Source organism: Nematolebias whitei, chromosome 4 (assembly GCF_014905685.2).
Source record: "Nematolebias whitei isolate Nwh7 chromosome 4, NemWhi1, whole genome shotgun sequence".
Lineage (NCBI taxonomy): Eukaryota > Metazoa > Chordata > Actinopteri > Cyprinodontiformes > Rivulidae > Nematolebias > Nematolebias whitei.
This window is the reverse complement of record NC_056501.1, coordinates 50,910,536-50,929,356: the sequence shown is the minus strand read 5'-3', so window position 1 is coordinate 50,929,356 and position 18,821 is coordinate 50,910,536. Positions and strand designations below refer to the sequence as shown.

Here is an 18,821-nt window from a genome sequence, read left to right as displayed (position 1 = left end):
TTTTCTACATTTTTTAGCCTTTTTCCTGCACTTTTACGTTCTTTTTCTAATTTCATCTTGTTTGTTCTTCTTTCAGTTTCCTTCTGCCCATTTCATTGTTTTGTGTTTTTCAGACTTTTTGTGCTAATTTTGCTTTCTTTTGCTTTTTTGCAGCACTTTCAGGTGATTTTCTGGTAAATTTAGCTGTTTTCTCTGTTAAACTGTTTATTTCTAATGTCAGCGTTTTGTGTTCCTTTTCTATTTTTTTTTTTCCATTTTTTCGATTTGAGTTTTTTTTACACCCCTTTCAGATTTCTTTTGTGCAAATTTCAACATATTTCTGCTACTTTTAGCTTCTTTCAGCTACTTATAAATGATAATTTCAGCTTTTTGTGCTTCTTTTATATTATTTTAAAATTTCAGCTATTGGTGTATTTCAAGTGTTAACTTGTTCAGCAGTTTTCAGTAAAATCACTCAGCAACAAGCAGTGCATTTTGGCAGCAAAATTTTGTCATTGTTACTGAATGTTTTTAAAAACACTTCCTTTATTTTATTTTATTTCACTCAGTTTCATTTCAGTTTATGTATATAGCTCCAAGTCACAACAGAAGTCGTCTCAGAGCACTTTACAGAAGCATTCATATACATTTAAAAAGCCAACTAGTAAAAGTTATCTATCAAATGAAGCCCAACATTTTTCAGTCAGGTCATCTGGACAGTTTCTTTTTTTTTATGCTGAAATGTTTTGCCTTCCATCCAGAAGGCTTCATCAGTCAAGAAAACACACAACACCGGCCCTCTTCCTTCTTGACAGTCTTGTCAAACTGGTTGAAAACAACAAAGTCCATGCTCAATAATCCAGGTATACAATCCAACATTTTTCAGTCAAGACTGTCAACAAGGAAGAGGGGGCGTACCAAAGAGACCATCTTATCACAAGCAGAACTGGTTTGTTCCACTTTGGAGTAAGCTGTTGGGGAAAAATCAGTTTTGTTGTGTGCTTCCTTGACTGATGAAGCCTTCTGGATTGAAGGCGAAACGTTTCAACACACAAAAAAAAAAAAAGAAACTGTCCAGATGATCCGACTGAAAAATGTTGGATTGTATACCTGGATTATTGAGCATGGACTTTGTTATCAAAGGAAGCCCACACACTTGTTGAATCAATCATTCTCCCACCCTGAGCAAGCACAAAGGAGACAGTGGAAAGGAAAAACTCCCTTTAGCAGGAAGAAACCTCCAGAAGAACCAGGCTCAGGACGAGCGGACAGCTGGGCTTGAGAGGACAGGAAGTAGAAACAGACAGAATGGCAGGCCCAGGTCAACTACAGGAGGAAAGACAAAAATCAAACATGTTAAGATACGTATAAATAATTACAAATACAAACAGGTAGAACAGAGCAAGTACCGACAGCAGCAGAGTGAGCAATTGTTGTCGACTGTGTGGTTTTACATTATTATATTTTGTTAATCTGCAAATTAATCACCTCACTTCATGAGATGAAATGAGTTCTTTCAAGTTTTCTGTCCAAACATGTGGGCTAGAAAAAAACAAAACACTGAATCAATCTTGAGCTTTTGAAACTGGAAATGGAAACATGGACTTGAAGGACTTGTACTGATTTCTGCAATGAATAAGTATATTTTATAAAAGGTGGTTTTGGAAGACCTTTAGAGTTGTTTCACAAACAACGTGGTGGGTCCCAAAAACACTTATATATATATATATATATATATATATATATATATATATATATAAATATATATTCAAATCCTGTGCAAAGTTTCTGAGTTTTTATTACAGACATGGGAAAAATAATGTTTTTGCCCATGTCTGTAGGTGTTCATTTACTGATAATGTTAAAAAGATACCTCACAATACATAATAATAAAACTCTCTGGAAGTAATCATTTGATGTGAAAGTGTTTAATTTCTACAGTCACTCAAATTCAAGATGGCTGCCACAGCCTATTGCCACTAGACAAAACAAAAGTTGCTTTAACTTAATCAATTAACAGATATTAGACAAAAATTTGATGTGGTAGTAGCTGAGTCTCATCCTGAACCTGTACTCTGACAGTTAACTCATCTGACAAGATCTGCATGACATCACACGACTTCATTTATGAGGTCTGATCTAAACAGCTGCAACTCCATCTCATTTGAAACACAGGACGATCTTGGAATAAAACTTTGGCGGCAGCAGGCAGAAATGCAAGTTCATTCATTTTATCTTCATCCTGACATGACAAATATTGTTCATCAGCCACTTATTTCAGGTACAACCCTTTTTATTTTGTTCCCTTCTAGTTCTGTTTTCTCTGATTGTCTGAATTTGCATCTATTTGCACGTCTCGACAGATGGAAACATGCCTTTATTTGGACTAATAGCTCCTTGTGGTTTTTTGCTAGCCCTTTCTGTATACAGCACACATGCACACAAAGGCACAGGCAGTCCTCCAGAAAACTTCTGCTTTTACTGTGTGCATGTCATAAAGAAACAGGAACATGCATACAGCTGTGCTCTTTACTCTGGAGTAAGTTATTAATATGATTTAAGTTCCTTGAAGGCGAATGACAAACTTCTCATTTTTATGCCAGCTCTAACACCCTGTTTGTGCACAGTGCTTTCACAGCACTTGTGTCTTTATCAACAATTGAAAATAACAACCTGGAGCCAGGCCTGGGACTGGGGCTCACTGGTGGGCACTCGGGGTCTGTACAATAAACAAAGTTGTGTATGCACCTAGCAGGAGTGGCTGAAGGGCACCTCAGCTGGGGACTCCAATAATTCAGCTCGGAGAATCCAGTGCCCAGATTCATTCATTCAACCTTTATTTATACAGCTTGGTCTCACTGAGTCACAAGGACTCATTTTCAAGGGAAACCTGTTTCAAATGGGTAGCAACAGCATAAACTAGCGGGGTGTGGTTGGGAGAAGCAACCCTGTCTGATCTGAATCTGAGCTCTGTTCTGTTACTAGATTTCTGTGCTAGTCTTGAATTATTCATAACAAATGGTCGAACATGTTGCTCATACAGGTCCTTCTCAAAAAATTAGCATATTGTGATAAAGGTCATTATTTTCCATAATGTAATGATAAAAATGAAACTTTCATATATTTCAGATTCATTGCACACCAACTGAAATATTTCAGGTCTTTAATTGTTTTAATACTGATGATTATGGCGTACAGCTCATGAAAACCCAAAATGCCTGTCCCAAAAAATGAGCATATCATGAAAAGGTTCTCTAAACAAGCTATTAACCTAACCATCTGAATCAACGACGTAACTCTAAACACCTGCAAAAGATTCTTGAGGCTTTTAAAAACTCCCAGCCTTGTTCATTACTCAAAACCTCAATCATGGGTAAGACTGCCGACCTGACTGCTGTCCAGAAGGCCATCATTGACACCCTCAAGCAAGAGGGTAAGACACAGAAAGAAATTGCTGAACGAATAGGCTGTTCCCAGAGTGCTGTATCAAGGCACCTCAGTGGGAAGTCTGTGGGAAGGGAAAAGTGTGGCAGAAAACGCTGCACAACGAGAAGAAGTGACCGGACCCTGAGGAGGATTGTGGAGAAGGGCCGATTCCAGACCTTGGGGGACCTGCGGAAGCAGTGGACTGAGTCTGGAGTAGAAACATCCAGAGCCACCGTGCACAGGCGTGTGCAGGAAATGGGCTACAGGTGCCGCATTCCCCAGGTCAAGCCACTCTTGAACAAGAGACTGTGTCAGAAGCATCTCGCCTGGGACTGCTGCTGAGTGGTCCAAAGTTATGTTCTCTGATTACAGTAAATTTTGCATTTCCTTTGGAAATCAAGGTCCCAGAGTCTGGAGGAAGAGAGGAGACAAAGAATTCACATTGCTTGAGGTCCAGTGTCAAGTTTCCACAGTCACTGGGGTGTCATGTCAGCTGCTGGTGTTGGTCCACTGTGTTTTATCAAGGGCAGGGTCAATGCAGCTAGCTATCAGGAGATTTTGGAGCACTTCATGCTTCCATCTGCTGAAAAGCTTTATGGAGATGAAGATTTCATTTTTCAGCACGACCTGGCACCTGCTCACAGTGCCAAAACCACTGGTAAATGGTTTACTGACCATGGTATTACTGTGCTCAATTGGCCTGCCAACTCTCCTGACCTGAACCCCATAGAGAACCTGTGGGATATTGTGAAGAGAAAGTTGAGAGACGCAAGACCCAACACTCTGGATGAGCTTAAGGCTGCTATCGAAGCATCCTGGGCCTCCATAACACCTCAGCAGTGCCACAGGCTGATTGCCTCCATGCCACGCCGCACTGAAGCAGTCATTCATGCAAAAGGATTCCTGACCAAGTATTGAGTGCATAACTGAACATGATTATTTGAAGGTTGGTGTTTTTTGTATTAAAAACACTTGGTCTTTCATTGGTGGGATGAAATATGCTCATTTTTTGGGACAGGCATTTTGGGTTTTCATGAGCTGTATGCCACAATCATCAGTATTAAAACAATTAAAGACCTGAAATATTTCAGTTGGTGTGCAATGAATCTGAAATATATGAAAGTTTCATTTTTATCATTACATTATGGAAAATAATGACCTTTATCACAATATGCTCATTTTTTGAGAAGGACCTGTATGTGTGCACGGTACCAGGGCACCTTAGTCTGCAAATTGATGATAGACTTTGACCACCTGGAGGTAAGATGGATCAGATCCTTAGCCACCCCGCTAGGGTCTATTCAGGGAGATGCTGGAGAAGAGTCAGGCCGATGCTAATTTTGGATTTAGGAGGAACAATGTGGGCTCCATCTCGACCGCAGAACAATGGACCAGCTCTTTATTCTAAGGCCCTCAAAGGGAAATGGGAGTTTGCCGAACCAGTCCACATGTGTTTTGTGCACTTGAAGAAGACATTAGACCATGTGTCAAGACATTAGACCATGTGTCTCAAGGTACCCAGTAGAGGGGTACTCCTTGAGTATGAGATTGGAGGTTGGTTGCTACAAGGCATTCAGAACCTATTTAATTGGTGCAAGAGTCTGGTTTACCTTTTTAGGGAGGTGTTCTGGATATGTCCAAGTGGAAGGAGGACCCAGGGAAGACCCAGGACACGCTGGAGAGATTGTCTTTCAGCTGATCAAGGACCACCTTAGAATCTTCTCAGAATCTGGACCATTGTGTTAAAGCTGCTGCCCCGAGAAACAACTCCAGAACAAGCAGGAAAACGTTATAATTTGTTGAATGTTTATAAAGTTTTACAGTTTTCTCATGTTTGTTTTTGACAATCCGACTCTTCATGGAGTGAATCCTGATCCTCGTTTCCTTCTCTGACAGATGCAAACCTCAAAAGATCAGGCTGCGCTCATCCCTCAGCCTCGTGGGAGTCTGCCTAAAGTTTGTGCTGCTGTGCTGGCTGCCCTGATAATAGGAATTATCAAATTCACGACTGCTGATGGCTTTCTTGGCCTGGTAGCATTAGCAGTACTCATCGTGACACTTGGACCTCTGCTGCATGGGCTCTGCCTGCTGGCTGAGGAGCTGCGGAACCATTCAAACACAAGGTGAGGCCTTCGTTTAGGCCTGTTGCACTGTTCACGTTTTTAGAAGCTTCTTTTGCTTTTATAGCCTTTTATATATTCTCTTCATGCTTTCAAAGCAATTTCCACAAATATCAAACAGCTTATTTAATGTTCCTAAATATTTAAAATGTGTTATATGCTGCACAAGACAAACAGCAAATAAAGTATAACACCAATTTTGAAAATTTGACATGTGGGAAATGTAAATAAAAACAAAATGTAATTATTTACAATGGAGCTAAGTAAACATATTACATGTTTCAACCAAGAAACTGACATTTTCCATCAGGCATTAATACATTTGAAGGCAGCAGTATACCTCAAAATGTCAGAAGAGGGCCATGCTTCCCCTATGAAGCCTCCCCTCTCCTTTTAACGTCAGTCTGTAAATGTCTCAGATAGGAGGAGACCAGCTGCTGGAGTTTTCCTGGTCTCGTGTAAGATTCTAGCAGTTCAACAGTCCTGGATCTTAGCTGGGTTTTTGTTTTATCCATCCATTATCTTTTACCCGCTTATTCCATTTTGGGTCACGGGGGTCGCCGGTGCCCATGTGCAGCAATCACTGTGCGAGGGGCGGGGTACACCTTGGACAGGTCTCCAGTCCATCACAGGGACACATAGAGACAAACGAGACAAACAACCATTCACTCTCTCACTCACACCTAGGGACAATTTAGAGTTACCAATCAGCCTAACATGCATGTTTTTGGTCTGTGGGAGGAAACCGGAGCACCCGGAGAAAACCCACGCATGCACGGAGAGAACATGCAAACTCCACCCAGAAAGGCCCCTGGACTGAGATTTGAACCAGGGACCTGCTCACTGAGAAGCAGCAGCTCTACCAGTTGCGCCACCGTGCTGCCAGTTTTTGTTTTATGATTTACCAAATGTTTTCAGTTGTTGAGAGGTCTGAACTGCAGGCAGGCCAGTCGAGCACCTGGACTCCTAACCTGTATAAATAAAGGTTGATCCATGCTGTTGTAATGATGCAGGGTGAGGTTTAGCAGGTCCAGACCTTCTCTGAAGACATCTGGATGGAAGCATTTGTTCTAATGGAACATGTATATCCCATAGGTACCCCAATATCATCAGCGAGGCAGGCTTTTGAACCGTGTGCTGATAACAAGCTGAAAGGTCTCCCTCCTCTTCAGTCTGGAGGATGTAGTTTCCAAAAGGAATTTGGAAATTTGATTTATCTGACCACAGAGCAGTTCTCCACTTTGCCTCTGTCTATTTTCAATGAGCTTTGGTCCAGAGAAGAGGGCAGCAGTTCTGGATGTCTAGAACAAAATCAGATCTGTTTTTGATGGCGTGGCCCCTTAGGGCCCAGTCATCCCTAGATTCCAGTTTTGTCTTTCAGTCTTATCCATTGAGAATCAGAATAAACTTTATTATCACTGCACCGAGATACAAGGAGAACATGAACGTACAGTCGTCCGAAAGATGGGCGGAGTGCACGAAGCTGCTACTATAAAAGCGCGGCCCTTTTATTCTTATTCAAAATAATATTTTGCTTAGATGAGAAAAGGAAAGAAAACATGAGGAGAGACGGTATAAAAAAAAGATCTCTCACTCCGTGTCCTAGACAGGGCACGATTTGAGGCATCAAAAAAACCTACCACAGCAAAGCCACATAAATAGACATACATGTACATATAGGCCGGTGAAGACATTTAATTTTTAAGGGAAAGTTGTAGCATAGTCCAGAACCCTCCCTCTCAGCCATTGTCCAGATAAGAGGTGTTATTTATCATCATCTCGGGTGAGGTTCTGTCACATGTCCACGGCCTTGGGGAAGGGAGGGGTGAGGAGACAGTCAAAGCATGTTTCATCCATCCATTTTCTTCCGCTTATCCAGGGTCGGGTTGCGGGGGTAGCAGCCTAAGAGGGAGGCCCAGACTTCCCTCTCCCCAGCCACTTGGTCCAGCTACTCCGGGGGAGTCCTGAGGCGTTCCAGGGCCAGCTGAGAAACATAGTCCCTCCATCGTGTACTGGGTCTTCCTCTGGGCCTCCTCCCGCTGGGACGTGTCCAGAACACCTCACCAGGAAGGCGTCCAGGAGGCATCCTAAACAGATGCCCGAGCCACCTCAACTGGCTCCTCTCAACATGGAGAAGCAGCGGCTCTACTCTGAGTCCCTCCCGGATGATCGAGCTTCTCACCCTATCTCTAAGGGAGAGCCCAGACACCCTGCGGAGAAAACTCATTTTGGCCACTTGCATCCGAGATCTCGTTCTTTCGGTCACAACCCAAAGCTCGTGACCATAGATGAGGGTAGGAACGTAGATCAATCGGTAAATTGAGAGCTTCGCCTTTTGACTCAGCTCTCTCTTCACCACGACAGACCTGTACAGCGCCCTCTTCACTGCAGACGCTGCACCTATCCGCCTATCGATCTCACGTTCCATTTTTCCCTCATTCGTGAACAAGACCCCGAGATACTTGAACTCCTCCACTTGGGGCAGGATCTCCTCCCTGACCCGGAGAAGGCACTCTACCCTTTTCCGGCTCAAGCATCAAAGCATCTTTGTTGTTTTCAAAACATTCCAGGAGGAGTTGAGATAAGTCCGCCGTCAAGGCCACAGTTTGGGTCAGGCAGAACTCTTGAATTGTTGTTTCTGCCTTTTTAAAGACTCGCTGGTATATATTCCTCTGATGGAAACTCCAAACAGCCGAATTGATCCCTTAATGCCTTAAAGCCGAGCTCACAGCTTCTCCAAGATTATTCCACCATTCATGTGTGCTGCTAGAGAGTTCACAGTCCTGATAACAGCTGCACCAGCTCTCTGATGTAAACTCCACATAGTTCATTCTGAGTGCTGTCGAGCTTCGACACAGCCACACAAATTTATAGACAATCCAGATTTCACTAACCAAACAGCAAAAACACAGTTGTCATCATGAATCCAATTTGTTTCCGTCGAGGTAAGACGGTCCTCCTTACCATGACTCCTGTCAGGAGAAGTTGATCAATTTTGTTGAGAGACCAGCTGACCCTTCGAATTAAGAGGTATGCAGAAAAAAAGAGGCTTTTTAAGGGTTCACGGTACGAAAGAGTGCAAGCAGGGAAGCGGGGGGGAAATGGTACGGAGCGCCGGGAAAACACGTCTGTCTTCACCGGAGTACAGAGAGAGAAAAGAAAGCTGAGAGATTTCACCAGATCTTTGAAGTAGTTTATGATAATGTATTCAGTCTTCTCAATTTTCTTTTGAGGAACATTTTTCAAAAATTGCTCATTAAATTTTAGACAGTTTTTTTTTACAGAATTATGAACCCATCGTTATATCTCATAGTTAACCTCTCTAAAATGTCTTTTTATGTGCAGTCTTCTTATTGACCTATTAATCCATCCCTCCATCCATTATCTTTACCCGCTTCGTTCTTTTCGGGTCTTGGGGGTCACTGGTGCCCATATCCAGCCATCACTGTGTGAGAGGTGGGGGACACCTGGACGGGTCTCCAGTCCATCACAGGGACACATAGAGACAAACAAGACAAACAACCATTCACTCTCTCACTCACCTAGAGACAATTTAGAGTTACCAATCAGCCTAACATGCATGTTTTTGGTCTGTGGGAGGAAACTGGAGTACCCGGAGAAAACCCACACATGCACGGAGAGAACATACAAACTCCACCCAGAAAGGCCCTGGACTGGGATTTGAACCAGAGACCTGCTCACTGAGAGGCAACAGCTCTACCAGTTGCTCCACCGTGCTGCCAGCCTATTAACCTAATTAATAAAAATGTCCCTCAAGCTGTTTCTTATATGTACCACCTACCTTTACAGCCTTTTGTTGGCCCTTCCAGTCTTTTTGAGATAAGTTGCAGCTGTAAAATTTAGGATTGCAATATATTTTTTCCTAGAATAATTGTACAATTTCTTTGTTTAAACATTTGTTTTGTTTACTTTGGTCCATTGTGAATAAAATGTGGCTTTGTGAGATGCATTTTGTTTTTACTTAAATTTTCCACATTGTCCCAACTTTATCCAAGTGTGGTTGTAAATAAATATATCAGGGATATAAAATATTTCTTCAAACAATTCCTGGAGGCCAAAAAGGAGATTGAGTGTTGTCTAATCCAAAAGGAAAAGAGAAAACATTTGATTTCTTCAAAGTAAAGCCAAGTTAATCAGTTTTATTATGAAACAATGCCGTAACGAGTCATAAACACAAAAACAGGAGCAACAGCAGCTTCTTTGTCTCTGTTTTTGCCAGGTATCGAGGCCAAGCAGTGGTCAGCCACATGCTGCCAGCCTGCGGTTTGTGGGGTACGACTCTGCTGGTTGCAGGGCTGGCAGGCATCCTGCTCTACCTGAGCAGTCACCTTCTTCTGCACAAAAGCCAGCGCTGGGAATTGGTTTTCCTGGTTCCTGCCATTTACACACTGTTCAAAAGCCTGGGAGCCCTGGTGAGTTTCAAGCTTGACTGGGATTTCAGTTTCTGGTTTAGGCCAAATCCCACTCTTTGCATTTACCTTGTCTCACTCTTCTGACAGTTGAAGTACCTGACATCAAATGTTTGTTATTAATGTGATTTTTTTATTTATTTTTAATCACAACATTAATAACATCTTGCAAAAAATAAAAAAATAAAAAACTTAATATGCAATTTTTTTTTTCAAGGATTAAATTATTTTTTATTGTCATACCAGCAGTTTATATATATATATATATATATATATATATATATATATATATATATACACACATATACATACTGTATATAAACACACATACTAGTAGTTTTTTTGGTTTTGTTACCTTTTTCCTTTTAGCCATCCTATTTGTTAAAAAAAAAAACAAAAAAAAACTGTAGTATGAGTTTTTATAACTGCTTATTGTTGTTGCTGTTGTCCATTGTTGTCATCTTTCTTTGTTGAAATCAGGTCTCTCTTGTAAATGAGTCCTCGAGGCTCAATGGGATTTACCTGTCTAAATAAAGGTTGATTGACATACAGTATACATATACTTTTTTATTTATATATATATATATATTTTTTTTTTAATATTTATATTTATATACATCCAGATGTAAATCTGAGACACCTGAGGAAGTTAACCAGTAAACAGAAATACCTGCTCCAGTTGCAGAAATCTTACAGAAACTGAAAATCACTCATCTGTAGTGACTGATTTAAAAAGTTGAACAAGAAACTGTGAAGTTAAAGGAAACATCATTTGTCCCAAAGCCAGTTTAAATATCATTGTTATTTTGGTTACTTTATTTTTCTTTCTTTATGAATAGATTGAAACTGTTTTCACATTATTCAACTACCAAAAAGGATTTTATTTTTAATGTAATGAGTAGGTATTAAAAAACAAACATTTAGACTAACCCTTTATGTTACTCTTATTCTGAAATGTAATGGAGTTCTGTGAAGAAGGTACCTTCTTCTTCTACTAAACAAGATCTTGATGACATCAAACGCCTACTGAAATCTGCAAAAACGGATGAAAATGGGGAAAAGAATGTTCTTTCAATCACCACGGTGGTGGAGGACCCAGGTCCTCCCACAGGTGCAATAGCTACCTCTTCCCCACCCATCAGGGGGGAAATCAATGAAGCTCTACCCACAAACCCACCACCAAAACCAGTGAACAAGTCGAGTGTAGTTATGGTCGTAGCAAAGGATCTAGAGGACCAGTACTCGGCTGAGGAAGATCCTGCGATCCAAGTTGAACCCCCAGTCCTGCAGTTTCTCAGTCATCTCACAAAATAAGGTGCAGCACAGAAGTTCTACGCACCTCTGAATCCAGAAGATGTGTTGGTGCACAACACACTTCTTGACACTGGCTCGGACTTGACACTCATGTCCGCCAATCTTTTTGAATCCTTGCGTAACGCTACAGACATTGCGAACAAAGAACTGAAAGTTCAGTCTTGTAATGTGAAGGTACAGTCGTACTCTTCAGCCAACACAATTTTGTCCTCAATGGCACTAATACAGATCTCCATCGATCATATGACCGTGGTACACCCTGTGTACATCTCAGACCTTAAATCGGTCCCTTTTCCTATTGGAAACAATTTTCTTGTCAGGCTGATGCCTTTAATCTGCTTTCAAACCCTGAAGATGTGGGCACAGGTACAAACACCTCTGCCAATTGTATTACCTCAATAGTTCCATCTATGTTTTGATGTGCTGGAAACCGCAAAGAACTCGGCTGCAAACCAAACTGAGTCCATAGACCAGACAGGTGATGAACATCTAAAAGAAGTTCCCTCAGAGACTGTGGTCACAAACACCCAGCCAAAACAACCGTTGGAACAGTTTCTACTTGAAAACAACGTTCTTTGTCGTCTGGACCCACCAACAGCTGCTGAGTCCATGACACTTTTCTCAAACATGACCTTTGACCCCAACATCATAGGTCCAATAAAAAGCACAGATAAAGCACAAAATGGTTCTTTCACATGAACAAAGCATCTGAAAACACCAAACCAAAACACAGCGTTGTGTCCATCAGCCCTGCATTATCTGATGAAGATCTTAACTTTCAATCACGTGATCCTGCAATCAACAAAATCATTCTTTGTCTCTCTGACTCAGTCAAAAATGAACTGACTGCATCAGACTTTGACACCTTTCCAGAGTTACATGATCTCTACAAAGTTTGTTCCTCACTTACGTTGGTCAAGGGCATCCTAATGTATGGTTCCGATGCAACCACTTCACCTGTGTTCGTGGTCCCACACACATACAGGGGGTGAGAATGGACAACGCCCATGACATCCTCTCTTCTAGACACAAGGGTGTCAAAGCAACACTCAATGCTTTAAAACAGGTCACCTTCTGGCCTGGAATGCGTAAAGACATCACTGACTACATCAAAGTATGTTCAAAATGACATCAATCTCAAATGATCAAAGGTCGTGTGGGGAAACTACAACAAGAATTCCCTAAAAATCAAAAACAACTACATCTGCAACAAGATGAACTAAAATTCTTAGGGAAAATCCCTAGAAACACAGTACACATCAATGATGTGATCCTGTCATCTAGATACAGGACAGTATCGTTGTAACATTGACAATCCTACGTTTTCAACACACACTCCTTCAAACTGGACTCAAACGGTTGAGCAAATAGAAGAATCAGAATAGATAGATGAAGCTTTTGTCCTTGGTTACTCATGTCCCAGAAGAAATTTGATAGTTGTCCCGTCTCCGAGGCCGTCGGGAGTCAGATTCAGATGAGCTTGATTCTTGTTTTTCTTCAGGCAGAGATTACTTTTTTCCAGCCCTGAGTCCATCTGGGCGTTCTGGTTCCGAAAAAGCCTAATTGTGGGATTCCATTCCACTGATCCATGCTATGAGTCTCCTTCAAGGTCGAACCACCACGCTGACGAGTCCCAGAAGCTGCAGGTGGCCTGTGATTCTCATAAATCGCCTCCAGCTTACGGCTAAGCTCGTAAACCAGATGATTTAAAGTTCCCACAGCGAGGACCAGACCTTCACACTGACTCTGAAGCTTTTCCATGGCTGAAACTGCTCCCACCGTCTTCTTCAAAAGTCGATAAAACAGAATCCCGCCGATGCCAAAAAGCAGAGTCCCTGCTATCATAAATCCAAATATGTAAACGTCTTCAACATCCTCCTGAGACAGAACTGTAATGCACATCATCTGCCACACTCCCCACGGATCCATGACGTACCCCACAGCGTGAGTCTCAGCTGGACACGCCGGTTCCCCAGGACCTTGTCGCTTTGATGAAAAAATCTTATCAATAGAGTTGAACGGCCACGATACCAAATCCATAATCTTCTTAATTTATGTTCGGGAGATGTGAACCAGGCACTTCAGACACACAGAGAGTAGAGCAGGAAGAAGGAAAAATAGGGGAGAGATGACAGAAGCAGCCACCTCGATGAGAGCCTGGGAGGAAACAGCAAATACAGTATGAAAGCGTGAAAACAAAAATGAGATGTCTAACAGAGATGAAAATAACAAAACCACTAGTTTCTACTGGGGGTGAGACATTGAACCCCACAGTTACTTGTGGGGGTTGAATTGAACTAACACTGCTAACATTAACATCTCCACTCTGCATGATCCCTAACCTAGTTGAGCTCCAAATCCTGAAGAGATTGTTGAGCTAGACTGAAGTCCAAGTTATTTTAGGATCTGTTTCGATTGTTGTTTGTTAACTGGTTGATAAGTTTAGTTCTGATGCCACATTTTGAAAAGGGATGCTCAAACATTGTTTATAACTACACCTTTTATGAGTTCTACTTAAGAAAATATACCAAAGAAATGACTTGTCTCATAAATTCTGATCGAAAAAGCATGTAAAGATTACAGTTATTTCATTTATAGGGAATCACTCCTTATTATAGCACTCAAAACCTTTGATCTCAAGTATTTTTGAATCTTTATTGTTTATCACAATCAGTAGTCAAACGGAAAATCATTTAGTTTAAAACTTTACATTTTTGATGAACTGTATTTTTATTCAAGTTTGTTAAATTGAGTAAATGTTTAAGAACCATTTAAACATTTTAAGCCAGACTCTGTCCTCTTCATTTTCCTACTTTGACTATAAAAAATCAGATGCATCAGTAATAACCAGTCTAAGGTTGCCCTGTCATTTGGGTGGATCACTACCATGATGACATCTGGTCCTTCCTTGCTGATCCAGTCCTTGGTATCCTTTCTGATGACGCCAGGATTTCCTTCAACCTGGTTCTTCCTCGAGATATGAGTATTCACTGGGAATACTCCACCATCTTCATTCCACGGTGCCAACTGGTGACACCTACCACAGGATACCTTCATTCTGACACCTGCTTGGATCACTAAGGTGTCAACTACCTGTTTGCTTTGCTGACAGGACCTTTGTTTGGTTTCGCTTTGGATCGAGTGCTTCCACTTTGGATCTATTGCTCTGCCTGCTGGATCGTTGTTTTCCCTCAGTGCTACTAAGGATGGCACAAGACTTTGACTGGTTGGAACTTCTCAGAAGACCATGCATTCTCTTTGGAATATAATTCCTTTTCTTCAATGACCTAGGAGGGTGTCATAGGACACCTTTTAACTTTGTTCTTCAAGACTTAGTCCACATTGATTACCATGGTGTCAAGGCTGACCCCATCGAAGTTTCTTCTGATGGCTCATGGATTTGGTTTGTAGTGACTCAATAGCCATCTGGACTGGCATCAAGTCCCTAGTGGGGGAATATGTAGCAGGAAGCCGCACTGCTCTAACTACGACCCCTGACCCTTATTCATCTTCCAGACTCACCATGAATCGTGTTTCTTAAAGTTACCCCTGACTTCAATAATGTCTGATGTTTTTCCACATGTCCTGTCCTTGGACACAGAGTCAGCTACAGTCTGACTGATGTTGATCTTGTTTCTTCCTGGTTCTAAGAAAGGAAACTGAATCATTAATGAAGTTTCTAAAAAAGTTAAATCTGGTCCTCTGGACATTCAAAAAAAACCAAAACAAAGCAAAAACAACAAAAAATGTAGAAACGTTTCGTCTCTCATCCGAGAGACTTCCTCAGTCTGAGGTGCTGTATTCAGCTCAGTCTCTTAAATAGCACCTTCTCAGGGTTGATCAACCAGTTTTGCTGCTGACAACCAAAACCAGCTGATCACATGCTCAAGAAGGACCATCAGCCTAACAATGGATCATTAGCACACTGATGGCTGTTTACTGTTCACAGAGGGCTGAGTGATACTAGCAATCACAGCATTGTAAGAGGGGGACAGTTGAACCCGGAGGCTCCACCCCTGTTTAATGATGGACGATTTCTTTTCACAAAGATGGCCTCCTTTACTCCTCTCTCAAACCATCGTTCCTCTCTGTCCAGGATGTGAACATCTTCATCCTTGAAAGAGTGACCTCTGGCCTGGAGATGAGTGTAGACCGCAGAGTCCTGGCCTGATGATGTTGATCTTCTGTGCTGGTCCATCCTTTTGGCCAGTGGCTGTTTAGTTTCCCCGATGTAAGACTGATCACCCTCCTGACACTGAACAACATACACAACATTACTCTGTTTGTGCCGGGGGACTGGATCTTTGGGATGAACCATTATAATGAAATCATGTGACATATTACAATGTGAACAACACATTTCTCTGTTTTTCAGAAAGTGATTGTTCCTTCAGAGACACCTGTGAAAAAGTTATTTTAGCTGGAAGCTGTTTTCTTCAGAGGGAGCCACAATGGTCCCATGTCCGTCAAACAATCTTCTCAGAGCTCATGTTTTGTACAAAGTCTCTTTGTGTAAAAACAGTTCGCCTTGGACCCTCAAACCGAGCAGTTCGTCTCCGGCCCCGAACCGGAAGACGGTTCGTCTTTGGACCAGATCCTCGAGGTCATGCTTAGGTCCACTCGTTCAACTCCTGAGCAGATGAACATGTAGCTCAAATTACAATTGTTAGAAGTTTAGATAACTGCAGAAGATGAAGCCTTTTCTCACTGCAAGACTCATGCTCTCGGCTGAAGGTGCCGACGGACGGTGCACCTTCTCATCAGCTGTTCCCTCACAGACCCTGAAGCTGTCACAGTGACGGTCAGATACCTTGGGCAGTTCCTGGTGAGTCCTCATGGTGTCTCTGGTCAGATCCACCAGAGAACCCCAGAAAGACGAGTGATACCTTCAACACTGACCCAGTAAGGAGCAGAACCTGGTGACATGATGCAACTCTTGATCTGGTTATGCAATTTTCAGCTGATGCAACTTGATAAATCATTTCCTGCTTGCAGTGACGATAAATGACTTTATCTGATCAGATTAAATAACTTCTTTCAACCAAAATCCAAAGTAAACTATTTATTAAAATAGTCAAACTTTGTCTAAACTCATGTGCGTATAAAACTGAAATAATTCCTGCTCAAAGAGTCAATTTCAGAGTCAGAGTCAGAGTCAGAGTTTCTTTATTGTCATTCGCACCTCATGTGGTACATGTGGTGGAGCGAAATTATGTACACAGGGTCCCAATTTAGCCTCAGATAAGAGAATTAAGCCTTGATTGATTCATTATTATTGTTTGTTTATTATTGTTGTTGATTTTTAGTTTGATTATTTTTGTAATAAAACTTTAAAAACAACTTTGGTCTCTTCATTCAGATGAATATTCATGTGTTCTGGTATAAAACTCCCTGTAATGAACAGATTCTACTTCAGTGACTGATTCTGATCATTAAAGGGTGAAAATATTAATATGGTAAATATATAAATAATAATTAAGTTGTTGTTGGTCAATAAACTGATCAGCTGGTGCTCCACTTTAACAAGAGGTAATTAAATAAAATAAATGTAGTGGAGGGGAGTGGAGAAAGTGTCACCCTTCTTGCTCCATCTCACATCCTTCATATTGCTACATAGTCATGGATGACCTGAGGGAACACGGGAACAAGGAGCTTGACATGACAACGACCAGACAATGAGACACATCAACACAGACTCACAACCACGGACAAGACAAAGTGCAAGCGCCTGCGACCAGTAACAGGTGCAAGAGGGACTGAGCACAGAGGAGCAGGACTAAAGACTCCACAAGGGGGAACAATCCTCACACTATATAAATAAACTGAATTAAAATTTAATTGAATAATCATTTATTATATTCAACTTATTTTTCAGTCTACGACTCTGGCTTCCATGTTGGTTTTGAACCATAGCTGCCTTGTTCTGAACTCAACATCAAATAATTAAACTTCATCAGAGAACATTCTGAGACTGTTTAAACATCAATTTTGTTCATGTAAAGTGCAGTAAAACTGCTTCTTCACATTTCTGATGAAATAAAGTTTTTTGTTAGAAACCTTATATGTTTGCAGCTCAGAGTTTCTTGGAAGTCTCAAGTGATAAAGGTCTTTAATGACTATATTCAGAGACCATCGGCGTTGGTGCAGGGATGCTCTTTCCTTTTCCGGAAGTGTCGGGGGGCTCTTGAGCAGAGATAAGGTGGAGTCATGTGTTTCTGCATTGGGTGTGCAGGGTCCATCGGAGGTAGAGGTGTCATACATCTGCGAGGAGAGGAAGATGAACGTGGCCCATGGCTTGGCCTGGTCCTTCTACCTGGGCTATCTGCAGCTGGTGCTGCCACGTCAGTAACCTCCAAGCACAAAAACACACACAGCTCAGTAGAAATTAATCTAAACCTTTTTTACTTCACCACTCATAGCATTACTTTTAGCACAAATATATCAGGACGAAAATGTCGAGGTGCGAATCAATGACTGAGTTTGCATGTCTATCCAGGTTTGGAACACTCCATCGCTGTGTTTTGTGCTTCACATCAGGCCAGCGAGCCCTGTTGGGGTCGCGGCTCCAGGAAGCTCCTCATCCTCATTCCTCTTAATGCCAACATCTCACACAAGCTGGAGGACGAGGACAGCAACATCCGTTTTTATGACAACCTTCCAAACAACGAGATAGACCGGGCCGGAGTCCGGGGCCGGGTCTACAAGCACAGCATCTACAGAGTGCAGGATGAGCATGGGAGGGTGAGTGAAATGAATTAAAAACTTACAAATGTCACTTTAACAAAACCATACTAGAGTTAATTATCAATGATCCAAATCAAATGATGTCTAACTACTTAAACTCCACCCAGCATCAGAGTAAAAATGCTCCTTCACTGTTAAACGAATGCATCACACTGCGCTGCAGAAACGTTGTGTCCTGGCTGTCAGCGCAGCCAGAAATCTGTATCCTTTGACCAGATCTGTAAAGACTGCACAGCTTTAATACAAGACATAATAAGAGTTAAAGAAAGGACACACTCAAGGGATTGTTTCTGGGTTTTGAATATTTAAAGACAGCACAGCAGTGTACTCCTTGGTACACTGATTGTGTCTGACGGAGCAGATCTGACACTGACTGGACCCAAAACCAGCTCGACGACTGAATCAAGGGAAGGAATGACAACATCCTGAGTTTCATGTGATTTCAAAGACGTTTCGTCAAGCATTGGCCTAATTTCCCTGCTGCAGACACCACATGGTATCAAACAAAGTTTTTATTTTTAACACTTCAGTGATGTACATGAGAACAGATAAAGGACATTTATACCTGCTTCCATTTTAAGGTACTGCTTGTGAAAAGCTGAGATCTTCCATAGAAATGAGGGATAAAAAGCAGCCAGGTGCATAAATGAATGTAGAGAAACCATGATGTGGCGTTTCAGACAGTCAAAGGAAATGTATGTAGACCTAATGTCTTACCTGTATTACACGAGTCTTTAAAATTGTAAATATGTGATTATGTGTATATATATATATATATATATATATATATATATATATATATATATAT

The 18,821-nt window shown here is 41.5% G+C and overlaps 1 protein-coding gene across 1 annotated transcript in view; it reads left to right on the top strand.

Moving 5' to 3' along the window:
• The first annotated feature begins 5,301 nt into the window (after positions 1-5,301).
• Positions 5,302-18,821, top strand: part of sting1 (stimulator of interferon response cGAMP interactor 1) — a 28,078-nt gene continuing 14,558 nt past the window's right edge. The window contains exons 1-4 of the mRNA XM_037675113.1: positions 5,302-5,528; positions 9,766-9,958; positions 17,502-17,610; positions 17,766-18,010. Of these exons, the coding sequence (XP_037531041.1) occupies positions 5,302-5,528; positions 9,766-9,958; positions 17,502-17,610; positions 17,766-18,010 (774 nt within the window). The remainder of the gene's footprint in view (positions 5,529-9,765; positions 9,959-17,501; positions 17,611-17,765; positions 18,011-18,821) is intronic.